General features: G+C 42.2%; 1 protein-coding gene across 1 annotated transcript in view; it reads left to right on the top strand.

The window, feature by feature from the left end:
• Positions 1-14,082, top strand: part of Myo3b (myosin IIIB) — a 374,689-nt gene that overhangs the window by 96,896 nt on the left and 263,711 nt on the right. Inside the window, exon 8 of the mRNA XM_071619301.1 lies at positions 10,092-10,157. Within this exon, the coding sequence (XP_071475402.1) occupies positions 10,092-10,157 (66 nt within the window). The remainder of the gene's footprint in view (positions 1-10,091; positions 10,158-14,082) is intronic.

Below are 14,082 nucleotides of genomic sequence, written 5' to 3'. Positions count from 1 at the left end.
ACTGGCATGGCACCTTTTCTTGCCCTTGACTTTCTCCTGCACTCTGCATGCCTGGCTGAGCTGCTTATGAATCCTGCATGTTTGCATAAGGAGAGGACAGTGGAGGAAAGGTGCCCCTGTGCTGCAGAGACTGGAGGGAGTGCGACTCTTGCCTTTTGTGAACATTGAAGTGTTGGGGTAGTGGCCAAGGATTGATGGTGCTTGATGACCCTCCCATCTTAGGTACAGGCCCGGGTAATAATAGCTGACATGGGGACATGTGAGCTTGAGATCCTGCAATGACCTTTGAAGCTGATTCCTGCTGAGCTGAAAAGTCAGAGGAAGCAGATACTTTGTCACTTACTGACTGTAAATGGTTAAGGATGGGTTTATTATGAGCCATGTCATTTGATGTAGTGACTTTACATCTTAATGATTAGAGACTGACATTGCAGGTGGCATTATATAAGTGACAGGATCAGAAAGATTAATCAGAATTAGAATCAAAAGAATCAACAAGCTTGAAGCTTAAGTATAAATCTTTGCTTTCTTCCTTATTGCCTTCCGTAATTTCTTCAGTTGTTGTGGAATAAAGTTTCCTAGGTATTGATCACAACCCTTTCCTTTCTTAGTGGCCATCAAAGGCTGAGATGTGACTTAGGTGCGTTTTGTTCTTGCATCCTTCCAGATACTTCCCTGTCTAGTGTCCTCCTTACAAATTTCTTCCTTTCCTGCTTTCCCCTACTTCAAAGGATTAACTCTGTTTGGAAGAAGCCTTTCTAATGGATGGAGCGCGTAGCACAGGGTGCCTTTACATGAAACAAGGGTGCAGTGAATAGCATCATGAAAGTGATTTCTATATTATTTTCATTTCATCTACTTTAGGATTTTAAAGAAATATCTTCAGCTATTTCTTTGACTTTTTGAGATGCTTCCTCTTTGGCAGAATTGTGACATGTGTGTTCTGAATAGATCTTGGTCTGCATCATATATGTAAAGGTCATTGCTCCAAGATACCCACCACTGGGGCCAGATTCTTGCAAGTGGCTGAATGGAACCCAGCAGTAGGGTTCCATGCTTGACATTGGTGGAGTTGAACAACTCAAGGTCGCCATTCACAGTGTGTTCAGTGGAGTTGTGGCCCAGGGGTGCTATTCACATCCCTGTGGGGCCATTTGCTGTTCCTTTGCTTCCTCCTGGGCTTCTCTCTGGGGTCCCCTCTGCTCTGAAATTGCTCAGGGAGCCATTTCAATCAATGGCCTGCTCTAGCTTTTAGGTTACTTGATAGAATCTGAAGTGTTCGCTGGTAAGAGCTGTTTGACACCAAAGAAATCTTTTAAAAGTTAAAAATCACATATGATTTCTAGACACGTAGTCTGAAAATTAGAAACAACCGAATGCCTACCAATAGATGAATGGAAAAAAATAAGTACCAGCGTGCTAATGTGTAGCATGGAATCTCATTTCTACTGCCCTGAACTGGAAAAGTTATATAAATTAATATGTTATAAAATTTATATCTTACTCATTATATACTTAACAGCACAGAAAAAACAGTATATGTATTATATGTTAATAGCAATTGGAACAAATGGGTATAAAAGGTCTGAAAACACACATGCCATACTGACCTGGGAGGAGACCTGGGTTAGGTGTTGGAGTGAAGAGGAATCTTGCTTTTTACTCTGTGCTCCTGTACTGGGAAATTTTTTATACCAAAATGGAAACCCATTATTACTAATAAATATAAACACGTTTTAAATGATTAACTTTGAACATGTAAGCTGTGACTTAGGAGAAAAGCCACTTTGGCTAGGCTGGGGCATGATACTAAGGGACAGGACACAAGCACATGCCTGTTCAACTTCATTAATGTGATTTACTAATTGCAATCAGAATGGCAGCTCTGTGGCTGTGGTTAATACTTTCCAAACAGATAATTACGCTCAAATGTCTTGCTTTATTGCCTTTATGAGTAAATAAGTAGAATTCCTGTTGAACACATTCCAAAGTATTAAACTGTAGTATGTTAATGGTTATTAATGAGTGGGCTTTGGTCTCTATATCTTCCTCTCAGTTTTCCTTCTCTCCTTCCCCGACACCCTCCACCCCTTGCCAATTGGTTTGTGTCCCCTCTGTTCAGGACCTGTCCCAGAGGCACAGCTTCCAGGGAGTCTCTCTTAATTAACTTAGCATCCTGGAGAAAGCTTTGCTCACATCCCTTTGGTGGGTGCTGGCATGTTTGAGGACTTCATTTTGCACCTTCTTGAGGTGTTGCTTGCTAATTGGTTTCTTTTTTTTTTTTTTTTTTTTGCAAACGTGTTGTCTTAATTCCTCTTCCAAAGAAATAGACTCTTCATGAGATAAACGTAGAAAACAGGAACATGTGTGGACATTGGAAAATGAAATATCTGAATTCAAAAACCTGACTCTTCCACTTTTTGGTGGATGTTTTTGAGAATTTTTTTTTTCTTTTTAAGCTGCATTTTCATCATTCTTGAAACTAGATTGAGTTCTTTTTTTAAAGTATTTTTTTAGCTGTAGTTCGACACAATATCTTTATTTTATTTATTTATTTTTATGTGGTGCTGAAGATTGAATCCAGTGCCTTGTACGTGCTAGGTGAGTGCTCTATTGCTGAACCACAACCCCAGCCCGAGGATTGAATTCTTATTTCATAGGACTGTTGTGTTGGTTTTTGTTTTGTTTTGTTTTGGTACTAGGGATTAAACCCAGAGGTACTTAACCACTGAGCCACGTCTCCAGCTATTTTTTTTATATTTTGAGACAGGGTCTCACTGAGTTGCTTAGGGCCTTGCTAAGTTGCTAAGGCTGATCTTGAACTCACAATCCTCCTGCTTCAGTTTCCTGAGCGGCTGGGATGACAGGTGTGTTCCACTGTACCCAGCTGTTGTGGGGTTTCATTGGCCTATCTGTGAAGCACTTGGCATGGGGTTTGTGTAGGTAGTAAGTGCTCATCCTGTGACAGATGGTGGTCTTCACCCCCTTCTATATCCAACCTACCATGTGTATGTAATGTCCTGATATCCAAGAAGGTCTATAATGAGGCTTAAATCTAGATATGTTTTGGGGACATTTGGGCTTTCTAAGTAGAAGGATGAGGGTTATATTATCAAATCCAACCCAAGTCACCATTCCTTTGTTCCTCAAACCCTGCTTACTGTGAATAATTTAGTTGGGATACTCATATCCAAAAGGGCTATTCCATTTTTTATCTAATTTTTATCTTACATAGGAAACCAAGTCATACTTGGTCCAGGCAACCTTTCTGACTTTCATCATATTGTATGCTTCTGTGAATTAATTCATGTAGTCACTTAATTCAGCCAAAATTACTGAGTGCTGCTGTGCTCGGCACTATAGGTACAAAGAGCAGTAGCAGGAGTAGAAGCCTGCCCAGTGGATAAACTGGGAAGAACACTCTAAACTGAAGGTATGTCATGTGCAAAGTACCTGAAACAAAAAGAGCAGAACAGTTTTAGGAACTACACTTTCTGTGCACTGTGGCTTTGGGTGAGCATGGGAAGTGATTGAGGTGATATTGGGTAGACAGGTGGGCAAGAGCATTCATATACCATGCAAAGGAGTTGCATGTTATAAAGATAGTATGGATCTGCTGAAGAATTTTGAGCAAAGAAACAACAAGGTCAATTTGTATGTTATAAAGAAATTCTAGCTAGGGGCTGGGGATGTGGCTCAAGCGGTAGCGCACTCGCCTGGCATGCGTGTGGCCCGGGTTCAATCCTTGGCACCACATACAAACAAAGATGTTGTGTCCGCCGAAAACTAAAAAAATAAATATTAAAAAATTCAAAAAAAAAAAAAAAAAAAGAAATTCTACCTAACCAGTGCAAGATGGATTGGGGGAGGGAGAAGAGTTGTAGAGAAGGAGAAAAATCAGGAGGCTGGGATGCGAAAGTGTGATGACAGAGGGATTTAGGAAGTAGAATTGAGCGCACTTGGCCTTGATTGATGTATTTGCTCTCTATCATTGTCATAACAAATTGCCATGAACTTAGGGACTTAAAATAATACAAATTTCTCAAGGTTAGAAATCTGACATGGCCTCACTGGGTAAAATCAAGGGATCATCTGGGCTGTGCTCCCTTTTTAAGGCTAAATGGAAATTTTGTTCAATGCTCATTCAGGTCCTTAGCAGAATGCAGTTCCGTATGTTTCTAGAATTGAGGTCCCATTGTTATTTGGTACAGTTGAGGCTCAGAATCTTCCAGGTGCTGCCTGCATTCCTTGGCTCATGGCCCACCTCCGTCTTCAAAGGCAGTGATGGAGGGCCCTGTTTTCTTCATACTTTGAATCTTTCCTGCCTCTTGTGTTTTCTTTCTGTTCCCCTCTTCCGGTTGAAAAAGACTCAAGTGATTAAATCAGACCCATCCAGATCCCAGGATAACGTCTCCATCTCTAGGTCTTCCACCTTGACAGGTCAGCAAGGTTCCTGCTACCATGGACAGTAGCGCAGTAACGGGTGCTGTGGGTTAGAAGGTGTATATCTTCAGGGCAGCCATTATACCTTCTCCAGTTGGTTGTGGGGTAAAAAGAGAATGTAGAATCCAGGTTTCTGACTTTGAGAACCAGGTTGAATGCAGTTTTAAGGAAGGAGTTGACTTTTGGCTTGTTCTTGGACATTGTGAAGTGTGTACTTGATTTGGTTTCTCATTGTGTCTTCTTACAAGACTTTCAGGGTCAGGTGATACCGGGCCAAAAACAAAAGCAAAATTGTCTCATTCCCCAGTGGATTCAAATGAAAACTAGTTATAAAATCAGATACAACTCCAAGGGGAGACATTAGAGGAGCATCAAGCTGGTCTAGAAGGATTTACACATTTTATGCTGTATCAAGGTTATGATCATCTTGTCATGTCAAGCTGAAAACGTCATCACTATCTGGATAGTTGAGAATATTTAACTAGGGATGTGATATTTCTTTAGTTATGAAGGTTTTATAGCACTGGTTTTGTATTAAATATGTAAAACTTCCAGAAAAAAAAATAGTAAGGCTGGGATCTACAGCTCAGTGGTAGAGGGCCTGCCTTGCATGCATGAGACCCTGGGTTTGATTCCCAGTACCTAAAAAGGAAGGAGTTGAGATTGTGAATATGTTGACTTTAACATGTGCCCCAGTAACCAGCTAGGAAGTAGTTAGATGTACCACCTAAAAGACAGACAAGAAATCAAGGAGGGAGATGCTGGTCGGGCAGCTGTTAACATACAGTGAACCCTTGGTGAATGTGTGAAATGGGAAGAGAACAGGGCCACCAACAGAACCCTGGGGCTGCTAATATCAGGTGCACCAGAGGGAGAAACACCTACCTGGTTTCCCCGTGCAGGGTGTCTGTGCCTTTGGGCAGGTTTCCTGCCTCCTCTCTACCCAGCCTGTTTTCTCCCCATGATTTGTGTCCAGCCTGTGCATCATTTCTGCTGATGCTGTGGCCTCTCTGTCTGCCTCTTTGGGGATATTTCGGTTTCCATTTCTAAACAGCCTTATTCTCTCAGTATTTAAGGTTAATATATATATATATATATATATATATATATATATATATATATGAAAAAAAAAAACCTTTGGAAGAGAATTGAGTGGGCCCAGCTTATCATACAGAGTCACACTGTGGCACAAGTCACCAGATTCAGTTAGATGACTATCCTGAGACCAGGTGCCCACTATGATCCAATGGGCTGTTTCTCTATTTCAGGGACTAGGATGAATCCAGTCTGTTCCGGCTTTGAGGACAGGAGGGTTGACTTTACCTGCATTGTATTTGGGGAACACAGGATTATGTCAAAATGGACATATAGGTTCACCTCTCACTGCTAGCCTCATGTGGTCCTGATGCTGTCTTGGGCAGGGGATCATCTTATTAGGAACTGAATTTTGGATCCAAACCAAGTATTTTAGTCCAGGGGGGCAAAACTCACATGACTATAGTCGTCTTCCTTTCGGCTGACTGGCAGTCTCTGTGGTCTTGTGTTGCTCAACATGAGAGTTGGTCATTGGGCTGTGTGGACCTTCCAGCCACTCATCCGTTTGAAGGCCACCCTCATGCATGAGGAGTCCCTGGGTCACAGTCACTGGCTCTGGAAGTCGAGTCTCGCCTTCTCTTAAAGAGAGACTCTGGGCAGGGCTACATCTGCAGGGTTGGCAGAGCTGAGGAAGTGCCAGCATTACTACCTGGGGACCATCCTGGATTGTGAGAGAACTAGAAAGCACTGTCAAGTCTACAAACTCCTATTGGGTTTCGTTATACACAGATAAGAATCTTTCACAAGATTGCAGTTTATGAGCCACAGTGCGATGGGCTCCAGGAGAGGCGGGAATCCACAAGAGCCAATGGGCTTCTCCAACCCAAATCCAATGAAGCCCAGCTTCAGTGGAGATGTTTCCTTGTGTGGGTTCACGAGAAGCCATGAGGGTGGGTGGGCTGAGTGGTGACCTGCTGCTGCTCTCCTGAGGCCAACACCTAGGTAGTGGCCCCTGCCCACGTTCCCTGCTGGGGAACAGGCTGAAAGCAGATAGCACGGTATTCCTGCGCCACAATGGACTCTTGCCATTTACTGCTCACTGGACCCTTGCCAGGGCGTTCTCAGCTGTGGCTGAGAGATGCCCCTCCTTGCGTAACTGGACAAAGCAAAACAGCCAGAACAATGCCCCAGACACCAAGAGGCTCCTGAACAGAAAGGGAGACAGGCACATACTTGACCTAATTATTGGGAGACCCAGAGGGCAACTGGCGTTGAACCCATAACGTTGTTGCAGTTGAGTCCTTCCAGTCTGCCCAGAAAGGACTTCGTGGTCATGTGAGATGCTTGGGGGCAGGTGAAGCTCTGAGCAGTGAGCTGTTCCTGCAGCTGTCACCTGCAGAACTGACCTGGATGAGGACGGAGGGAGCAGAAGACTGGAGATGATCCAGCAAACTGCGAGTCTAACCTCAAAATTACTCATCTTCTTCAAACCTGCCAGACTCTTTAAATACCTCTGTGACTTGGTGCGTGCTGCATTCTAACCCTGGAATGACTTCCTTTGCCTTCTCTAACTTGAAAAATCCAACATAATCTTCAGGGTCCTCATCTTTTTAAAGTCTCTGGAACTCCCCACATTGCATAAGCAGCCCTTTGTTATGCTTCTACACACCTTTGTGCTTGTGCTTTTGTTACATAACTTCTCAAATTGTATTCTACTCTTATGTAGGATAATATCCTGAAATAATATTTGGCTCAAAATTAGGCTCAGCCCTACAGTATGGGAGCAAGTTTTTACCACACACACATCTGATAGAGCACTAATCTCTGGATATACAAAGAACTCAAAAATCTTAACACCAAAAACCAAATAATCCAACCAATAAATGGGCCAAGGACCTGAACAGACACTTCTCAGAAGATGATATAAAATCAATCAGCAAATATATGAAACCATGTTCAACATCTCTAGCAATTAGAGAAATGCAAATCAAAACTACTCTTAAGATTTCATCTCTAGTCAGAATGGTAGTTATTAGAATACAAACAACAATAACTGTTGGTGAGGATGTGGGGAGAAAGACACACTCATAGACTGCTGGTGGGACTACAAATTGGTGCAGCCAATATGGAAAGCAGTATGGAGATTCCTTTGAAAGCTGGGAATGGAACCACCATTTGACCCAGCTATCCCTCTCCTCAGTCTATACCCAAAGGACTTAAAAACTGCATACTACAGGGACACAGCCACATCAATGTTTATAGCAGCACAATTCACAATAGCTAAACTGTGGAACCAACCTAGATGCCCTTCAGTAGATGAATGGATAAAGAAAATGTGAGATACACACACACACACACACACACATACAATGGAATATTACTTAGCATTAAAGAGAAAATAAAACCATGGCACTTGCAGGTAAATGGATGGAGTTGGAAAATATAATGCTAAGTGAAGTAAGCCAATCCCAAAAATCCAAATGCTGAATGTCTTCTCTGACATAGGATGCTGATTCATAATGGGGATGGGGGCAGAGCATGGGAGGATTAGATGAACTCTAGATAGGGCAAAGGGGAGGGAGGGAAAGGGAGAGGGCATGGGGTAGGAAAGACGGTGGAATGAGACAGACATCATTACCCTAAGTACATGTATGAAAACACAAATGGTGTGACTCTACTTTGTGTACAACCAGAGACATGAAGAATTGAGCTTTATTTGTGTAATACGAATTGAATTGCATTTTAGTTGTCATATATAACAAATTAGAATAAATAAAATTAAAAAATTAAAAAATATTAGACTCAGCTGTATATAACAGCTTAAAGAAGATAAAAGCTTATTCTTTCTCCTATTTAAGGAGGTAAAAGCAATCAAGAGCTGGTATGGAAACTTTGTAATGACATCATGAATCCAGTTTCCTCCTTATCTTCTCTGCCAAACTCAGCTCAGAGCTTTTATTTTCAAGTTTGTCTTATGTCTACAATGACTGCTGTAGCTCCAGCCATCACTTCCATGCTCCAGAATGCAAGAAGGGGGAAGAAAAAGAATGAAATGTCTCTTTTCTTTTAAGGAGAGTTTCTGGAAATACTGCACAATAATTTTACTTCTATATTAGTCAGAACTCAGGTAGCCACATTTAGGGGCAAGCAACTAAAGAAATTATAGTCTTTATTATGACAACAATGTGTCAAAAATAAAAACTGTGCCATAAAGAGACTCCAGGCATGGTGGTACATGCCTATAATTCCCGCTACTCAGAAGACTGAGGCAGAAGGATCACAAGTTTGAGCCAGCCTCAGCAACTTAGCAAGACTCTGTCTCAGAATGAAAAAAAGGGCTGGGGATATAACTCAGTGGTAAAGTTCTCCTGGAATAAATTCCATCAACACACACACATATACAATATGAGAAGAAACTAGATTCTGAGAGGCAAATCGGAATCACACTATTCTGATGCAGTTTTTTTTTCTTTTTTGGTACTGAGCACATCCCTAGTCCTTTTTTTGTATCTTATTTAGAGACAGGGTCTCATGAGTCACTTACTGCCTCATTAAGTTGCTGAAGCTGGCTTTGAACTTGCGATCCTCTTGCCTCAGTCTCCCGAACCTCTGGGATTACAGGCGTGTACCACCATACCCGGCCCGATACAGATTTTGTTCTGGCAATTCTTGGTGCTAACCATTCCTCTGTCTGCTGAAGCTGAGCACTCTGCAGCTTTGGGAAGCAGTTAGAACCCAGGAGAAAACACAGATTACATATAATGGTTTAAAACTTGCAGTCATAATTTAAGTGTGCAGAAATTTTCCTTTCTTTATTTACTGAACTTGACTTGTCCACAAGCTCCTATTTCCATTAATGGCTAGAAAAAAAGAATATTATCAATTAAAAGTCATGCAGTCACTTGTATTTTAAAATTAAATCTCTTTGGGGTAAATATTCAGCTATGTTCTGGGCTCTTCCCGTTTTCTGCTTTCTCACCAGGAGGTGGTTTGGTTACCTGAGGGTCTTCCTGCGGTCCTCTCATTCTCTGGGATCTCCAATAATTAGAAAAAGAATATGTCAGTCTCCCTTTCTACCCAGGAGCCTCTTGGAATCTGGGATGTTCTTTTGACTGATCTGCTTTCTCCAGGGCCTACTGCAGAAGTTGGCGCAAGGAAATGGTTAAAAATGTGATGGATACATTTATGAGTATACTTTAGATGCATCCTATAATTAATTCAAATGGTACCATAATGATCTGGAAATCCTGTACAATTAAAAGTCTATTTCTCTAAAGCCCCTAGCACTATGTTTATAGCTTTCTTGTGGCCCTGGTAACCCTCTCCGTTCTAATGGCTGGTGCGTCTGCCTCACCCCTCATTAGAGTGTCTGCTGCTGAAGAATGTTCCTGAGCTGTGTAACTCTCACAGGTGCCGAAAAAGAGGGGGACATGGAAATGAATGACCACAGGAGCAGGTGCTGGTACTTGATATGTTACCGCTAATGAGTGACTCCCACCCGGGAAGAAACAGAAGATTTTATTGCAGCCATTTAGAAGGACATCAGTAAAGACAAGTTGACATCTTGCCTTTTGCTGAACTTTAACTTTTTAAAAATTGCTTTTGTTTTTCAGAAATCCTCCGCCTACCTTACTGCATCCAGAAAAATGGTGTGAGGAATTCAACCACTTTATTTCACAGTGAGTATTTCTTCTTCTGAACATTGCTTATTTAGCAAGGCCTTGGACAGTGATTGGGGAAATCCAAGCTGTGGAATTTACTGAGTGCTAGAAATGGCTATGCCTAAGAGCACGTTGGGATGTAGGATTTGTTCCAGTGAGTGACAGAGGATGCCTCTGCAGGATCTGAAAAATAAGGAGCTCCATTTGACTCGTTTAAAATCAGTCCCTTTGATCACATGGGTCACATCTATCTGAGAACCTGCTCTGTCATGAACCAAATATTATCACCATGTCATGTTCACTGAAGGAGGAGACTCAGCATCTAAAAATCTGATGTTCACTCTGGGACCAGGACCAGAGAGAAGACAGAGGTGACAGTCTCTAGCAAGTGTTGCTGCTTGGATGTTGGGCTTGGCTCTAGGATCTTGACCATCTAGTTTCCAAGATGATCGGGGGACAAAGTAGGAACTTGGGCCTGGGACAGCATAGTGAGTCTCTCCAATCCAGGCTCAGGTAATAGAGAGAGAACAGGATGAGAATTGATTCAATGGTGTGATATCAGCTATGCCACCAGGCAGGACTTCCTGAATCTAAGACACAGAACCTACAGTGACACCAGCAGGGTGACCCAATGCTGGGATCCTGGGCCTGGACTTAGAAGAGGACCACACTGGTTCCAAGTCTGCAGAAGATCCTAGGTCTGCTGAAGAGGTCCCAAGGTCCCAAGGTGGGGCCTGGTGAATCCTGGGCTAGGAATCTGAACAATCTACTGCAAGCCATGCACAGGTGCCCCCGCTGGGAAGAGGTGCCCCAGAGCCTAGTGTATTAAGCAAGCTCTTCAGAGGTCATGGAGGAGGACAGAAGTGACCAAATAACTGATAAACATGAAGTAGGGAAGGTCAACACACATTTTTCTCATTGATGCCGATGTGCAGACTTAGCTTCCATCAAGAATCTGGGCAACAAAACAAACTGGGTGTCTTAATCATCTTCCTTAATCACAGTGTAGGTCTGTAATCCCTTATCCACAATCCCCAAATCCAAAGAGCTCCGAGAAACCAAATCGCTTTCACAGTTGAGTCATTTAGCAGTAAAACCTGACCTTGTATGAACTGATTTGGTGGCAACACATGACCTGAACTGATGTGAGGCTATTTATAGTCATTATTTGTCTTACTTAGTGTGAATATTCATGTGTTTTGCTGCAGATATATTAGTATTTGATTACAGTGTGCTGCCCCAGATCCTGCTGGGGGTGTTATGTAATATACAGTAAAATGTACCAGTTTACTTATCTAAAATTTGATAAAATTTATTTGGCCCCAAAGGGTTTGGATAAGAGCTGTGGACCTGTATTTAATTTTCATTCCAAATGCAATATAGATCAGGGTCCCTGAAATTGTTGATTGTCTAATCCCTCCTGGATTTATGCCACATTCCTCAGGAGAGGCGAGTGGAAAAGAACTCTACCAAGAGAGGCTCTGTGGGAATGTGACTGTGAAGGTCAAGGCCAGGGGTGGAGGACGTGCTCTTGTCCTCTAACCCCACTCTGACATTTTTGCTCTGACTGCAGAATGTACAGCCACAGTCAGGGTGGGAATGCCAGGCCAGGGTGGGAGGGACATCAGATACCTGCAGTGGGGATGATGCTCTCCAGGAGCAGAGGAAGGGCACCTTCCTGAGGTTTGGGAGCCACAAGAGGAAGAGGGAACAGAGAGCTGAGGATATGCCCTGGGCTTGGGGGCCACATTTTCGACCACCCCAGAGAAAGAAATCTGGGAGCTAAGGTTCCAGTGATTTTGTTGGCAAGGACCGATCCAAACATTTTTCCTTTTCATTCCGTTGCTGAACACAGATACCCTTGATTGACCTTCCTAAGGTGTTGGCCTAGAAAAATCCATTACCCATTCACTGATGCACCTTCTCATTCCAAGTTTTCCTGATGCTTCTAAAATGTGATTTGACTCATAGAAATTTGGCTTCCGTATACTTTTTCAAGAGTAAGTTTGTGTTCTTAAAACAACCGTGATATTGCTTGGATGGATTTGACAATAAAAGTACATCATTGACGACAGGGTTGGGGGCTTTTAGGGCTATACACAACATAGAAATTCTTCCCCACCCTGACATTTCCTTGCGGCAAATCAATCTCCCTCTCCCTTTCCCTCTCTCCCTCCCCACTGCCCCCTCCCCACTCTTTCTCTCCTGTAGTATGGGGACTGAATTCAGGGGCACTCTAACACTGAGGTACATCCTTTTTATTTATTATTTTGAGTTCGTCACTCAGGCTAGCCTTGAACCTGTGATCCTCCTGCCTTAGCCTCCTGAGTCACTGGGATAACAGGTGCGTACCACCATGCCTGGCTCAATCTTCTCTTTCTTGAATAAGTTGTTTTTATTTTTTTTATTAGTGAATATATTATATATTTATAGATGTTCATAGATTCTTTCTTGACCTCAGCTGCACAATCCTCTTTTTCCTATTAACATTTTAGATTTTTCAACCATGAATTCTCCTTCTAACAATATTTTTAAGAATTTTCAAGACTGGGGACTGATCATGACATTTCATATCTTTAAGTCAAAAACCTGCCCACTATTTCCAAACAGTTATCCTTTGGTTTTGTAAATGAGGTGGCCTGCCCTAAGCTGTAGTCACTCAACCTACCAAAAGTGATTTCGCTGTATTTATTCAATTCCCTAATTAAATATAAACAATGGCACTTCCTGGGTTTGAAATGTCTATTTAAAGAGAGAGCTTTGGTTTACTTTTCTACTTACCTTGCTTGTACTGGAAAAGAAGGGTGGAGGATTAAGGTCTTCAGATTGTAAGCTTTCAATTATTGGAGGGACTGGGGCGGAGAAGATGATTGATTAACTGGTAATTTTAGGAAAATTGTTTCTAGCCCAAATTATTCAGATAATTGCTTCAGTTCCCTTTGTAGACCAAGTCACAGAGCATTGGATTCAGGTCGACAAAACTGATTCTCTCTAAAGAACTAATAGGACTAGAAATTTCTTAACAGTTTTAAAAAACTTGATACCTGTCCCCATGTAAACTGCAGACCCATTATCCATTTAGTCATTTAAGGCTTTCTCAATTGATGCTGGTCACTCCTCTCATTGACATCTCATTGGCTGCAGGGGTCTGAATGGGTCAGGCTGGCTGCAGCCTAGTGATCACAGCAGTGAGGAAGGGGACAGGCCATGTGAGCGCAGGCGCACAGGTATCCAGGAGGGCCAGCAAGGCAAGGCGGCAGCAACCCTGGATGTGGCCAAGTGTTGTTCAGATTTGCTTCTCGCCTCCTTATTTGGAGACTGGAGATATATTTTTAAAGTCTAAAATCCTATTAGCAAACCTGTCTTGGGGTTTAAAAGGAAAAAAAAAAAAGTTACCCTGTTTGGTTCTGAACCTTTGGTTGTTAGTGATAATTGACTCATTTATATGTGTTAGTTATGCATTTGTCAAAGCATGACTCCTGACAGCTTAGTTATGATAAATTAAACACGATGCTCACATAAATTCTGCACTGCTTTTATCCCTATGCTAGGACCCTGCCTGATGTTTTTGTCACCTCTATAAATGTGCAGTTGGCTTTGTAGCAATTTCATTATCAGCCCTTTCCCCTATGGCTAAAGCTATTTGCATAACAAGTTTATCTGGTTCAAGTACCAGCCAGACTTCTGCTTCGTCTGGGGGCTCCATTCAGAAGTGGCCTTTTGATAAGATAACAATAATTTTCATTTGTAAACTCCAACTTGGTCCCAATTGCCCACCTTCCCCCAACCCCTTTGTTAACTTCAAACTAATTTTAGGCCTTTGGACTAAACTATAATCATTGGTCCAAAGGCAATGTGAGCTATACTCTGTTTGCCTCTGAAACTTTTGGGATTTTATTGAGAATTAGATTTAGGACTTCATCATCAATGGTTTTTGAGCTGA

The sequence above is a fragment of the Marmota flaviventris genome, chromosome 11 (assembly GCF_047511675.1).
Source record: "Marmota flaviventris isolate mMarFla1 chromosome 11, mMarFla1.hap1, whole genome shotgun sequence".
Taxonomy (NCBI): domain Eukaryota; kingdom Metazoa; phylum Chordata; class Mammalia; order Rodentia; family Sciuridae; genus Marmota; species Marmota flaviventris.
The sequence above is the reverse complement of the archived record's forward strand: the minus strand, read 5'-3'. Positions and strand labels throughout refer to the sequence as shown.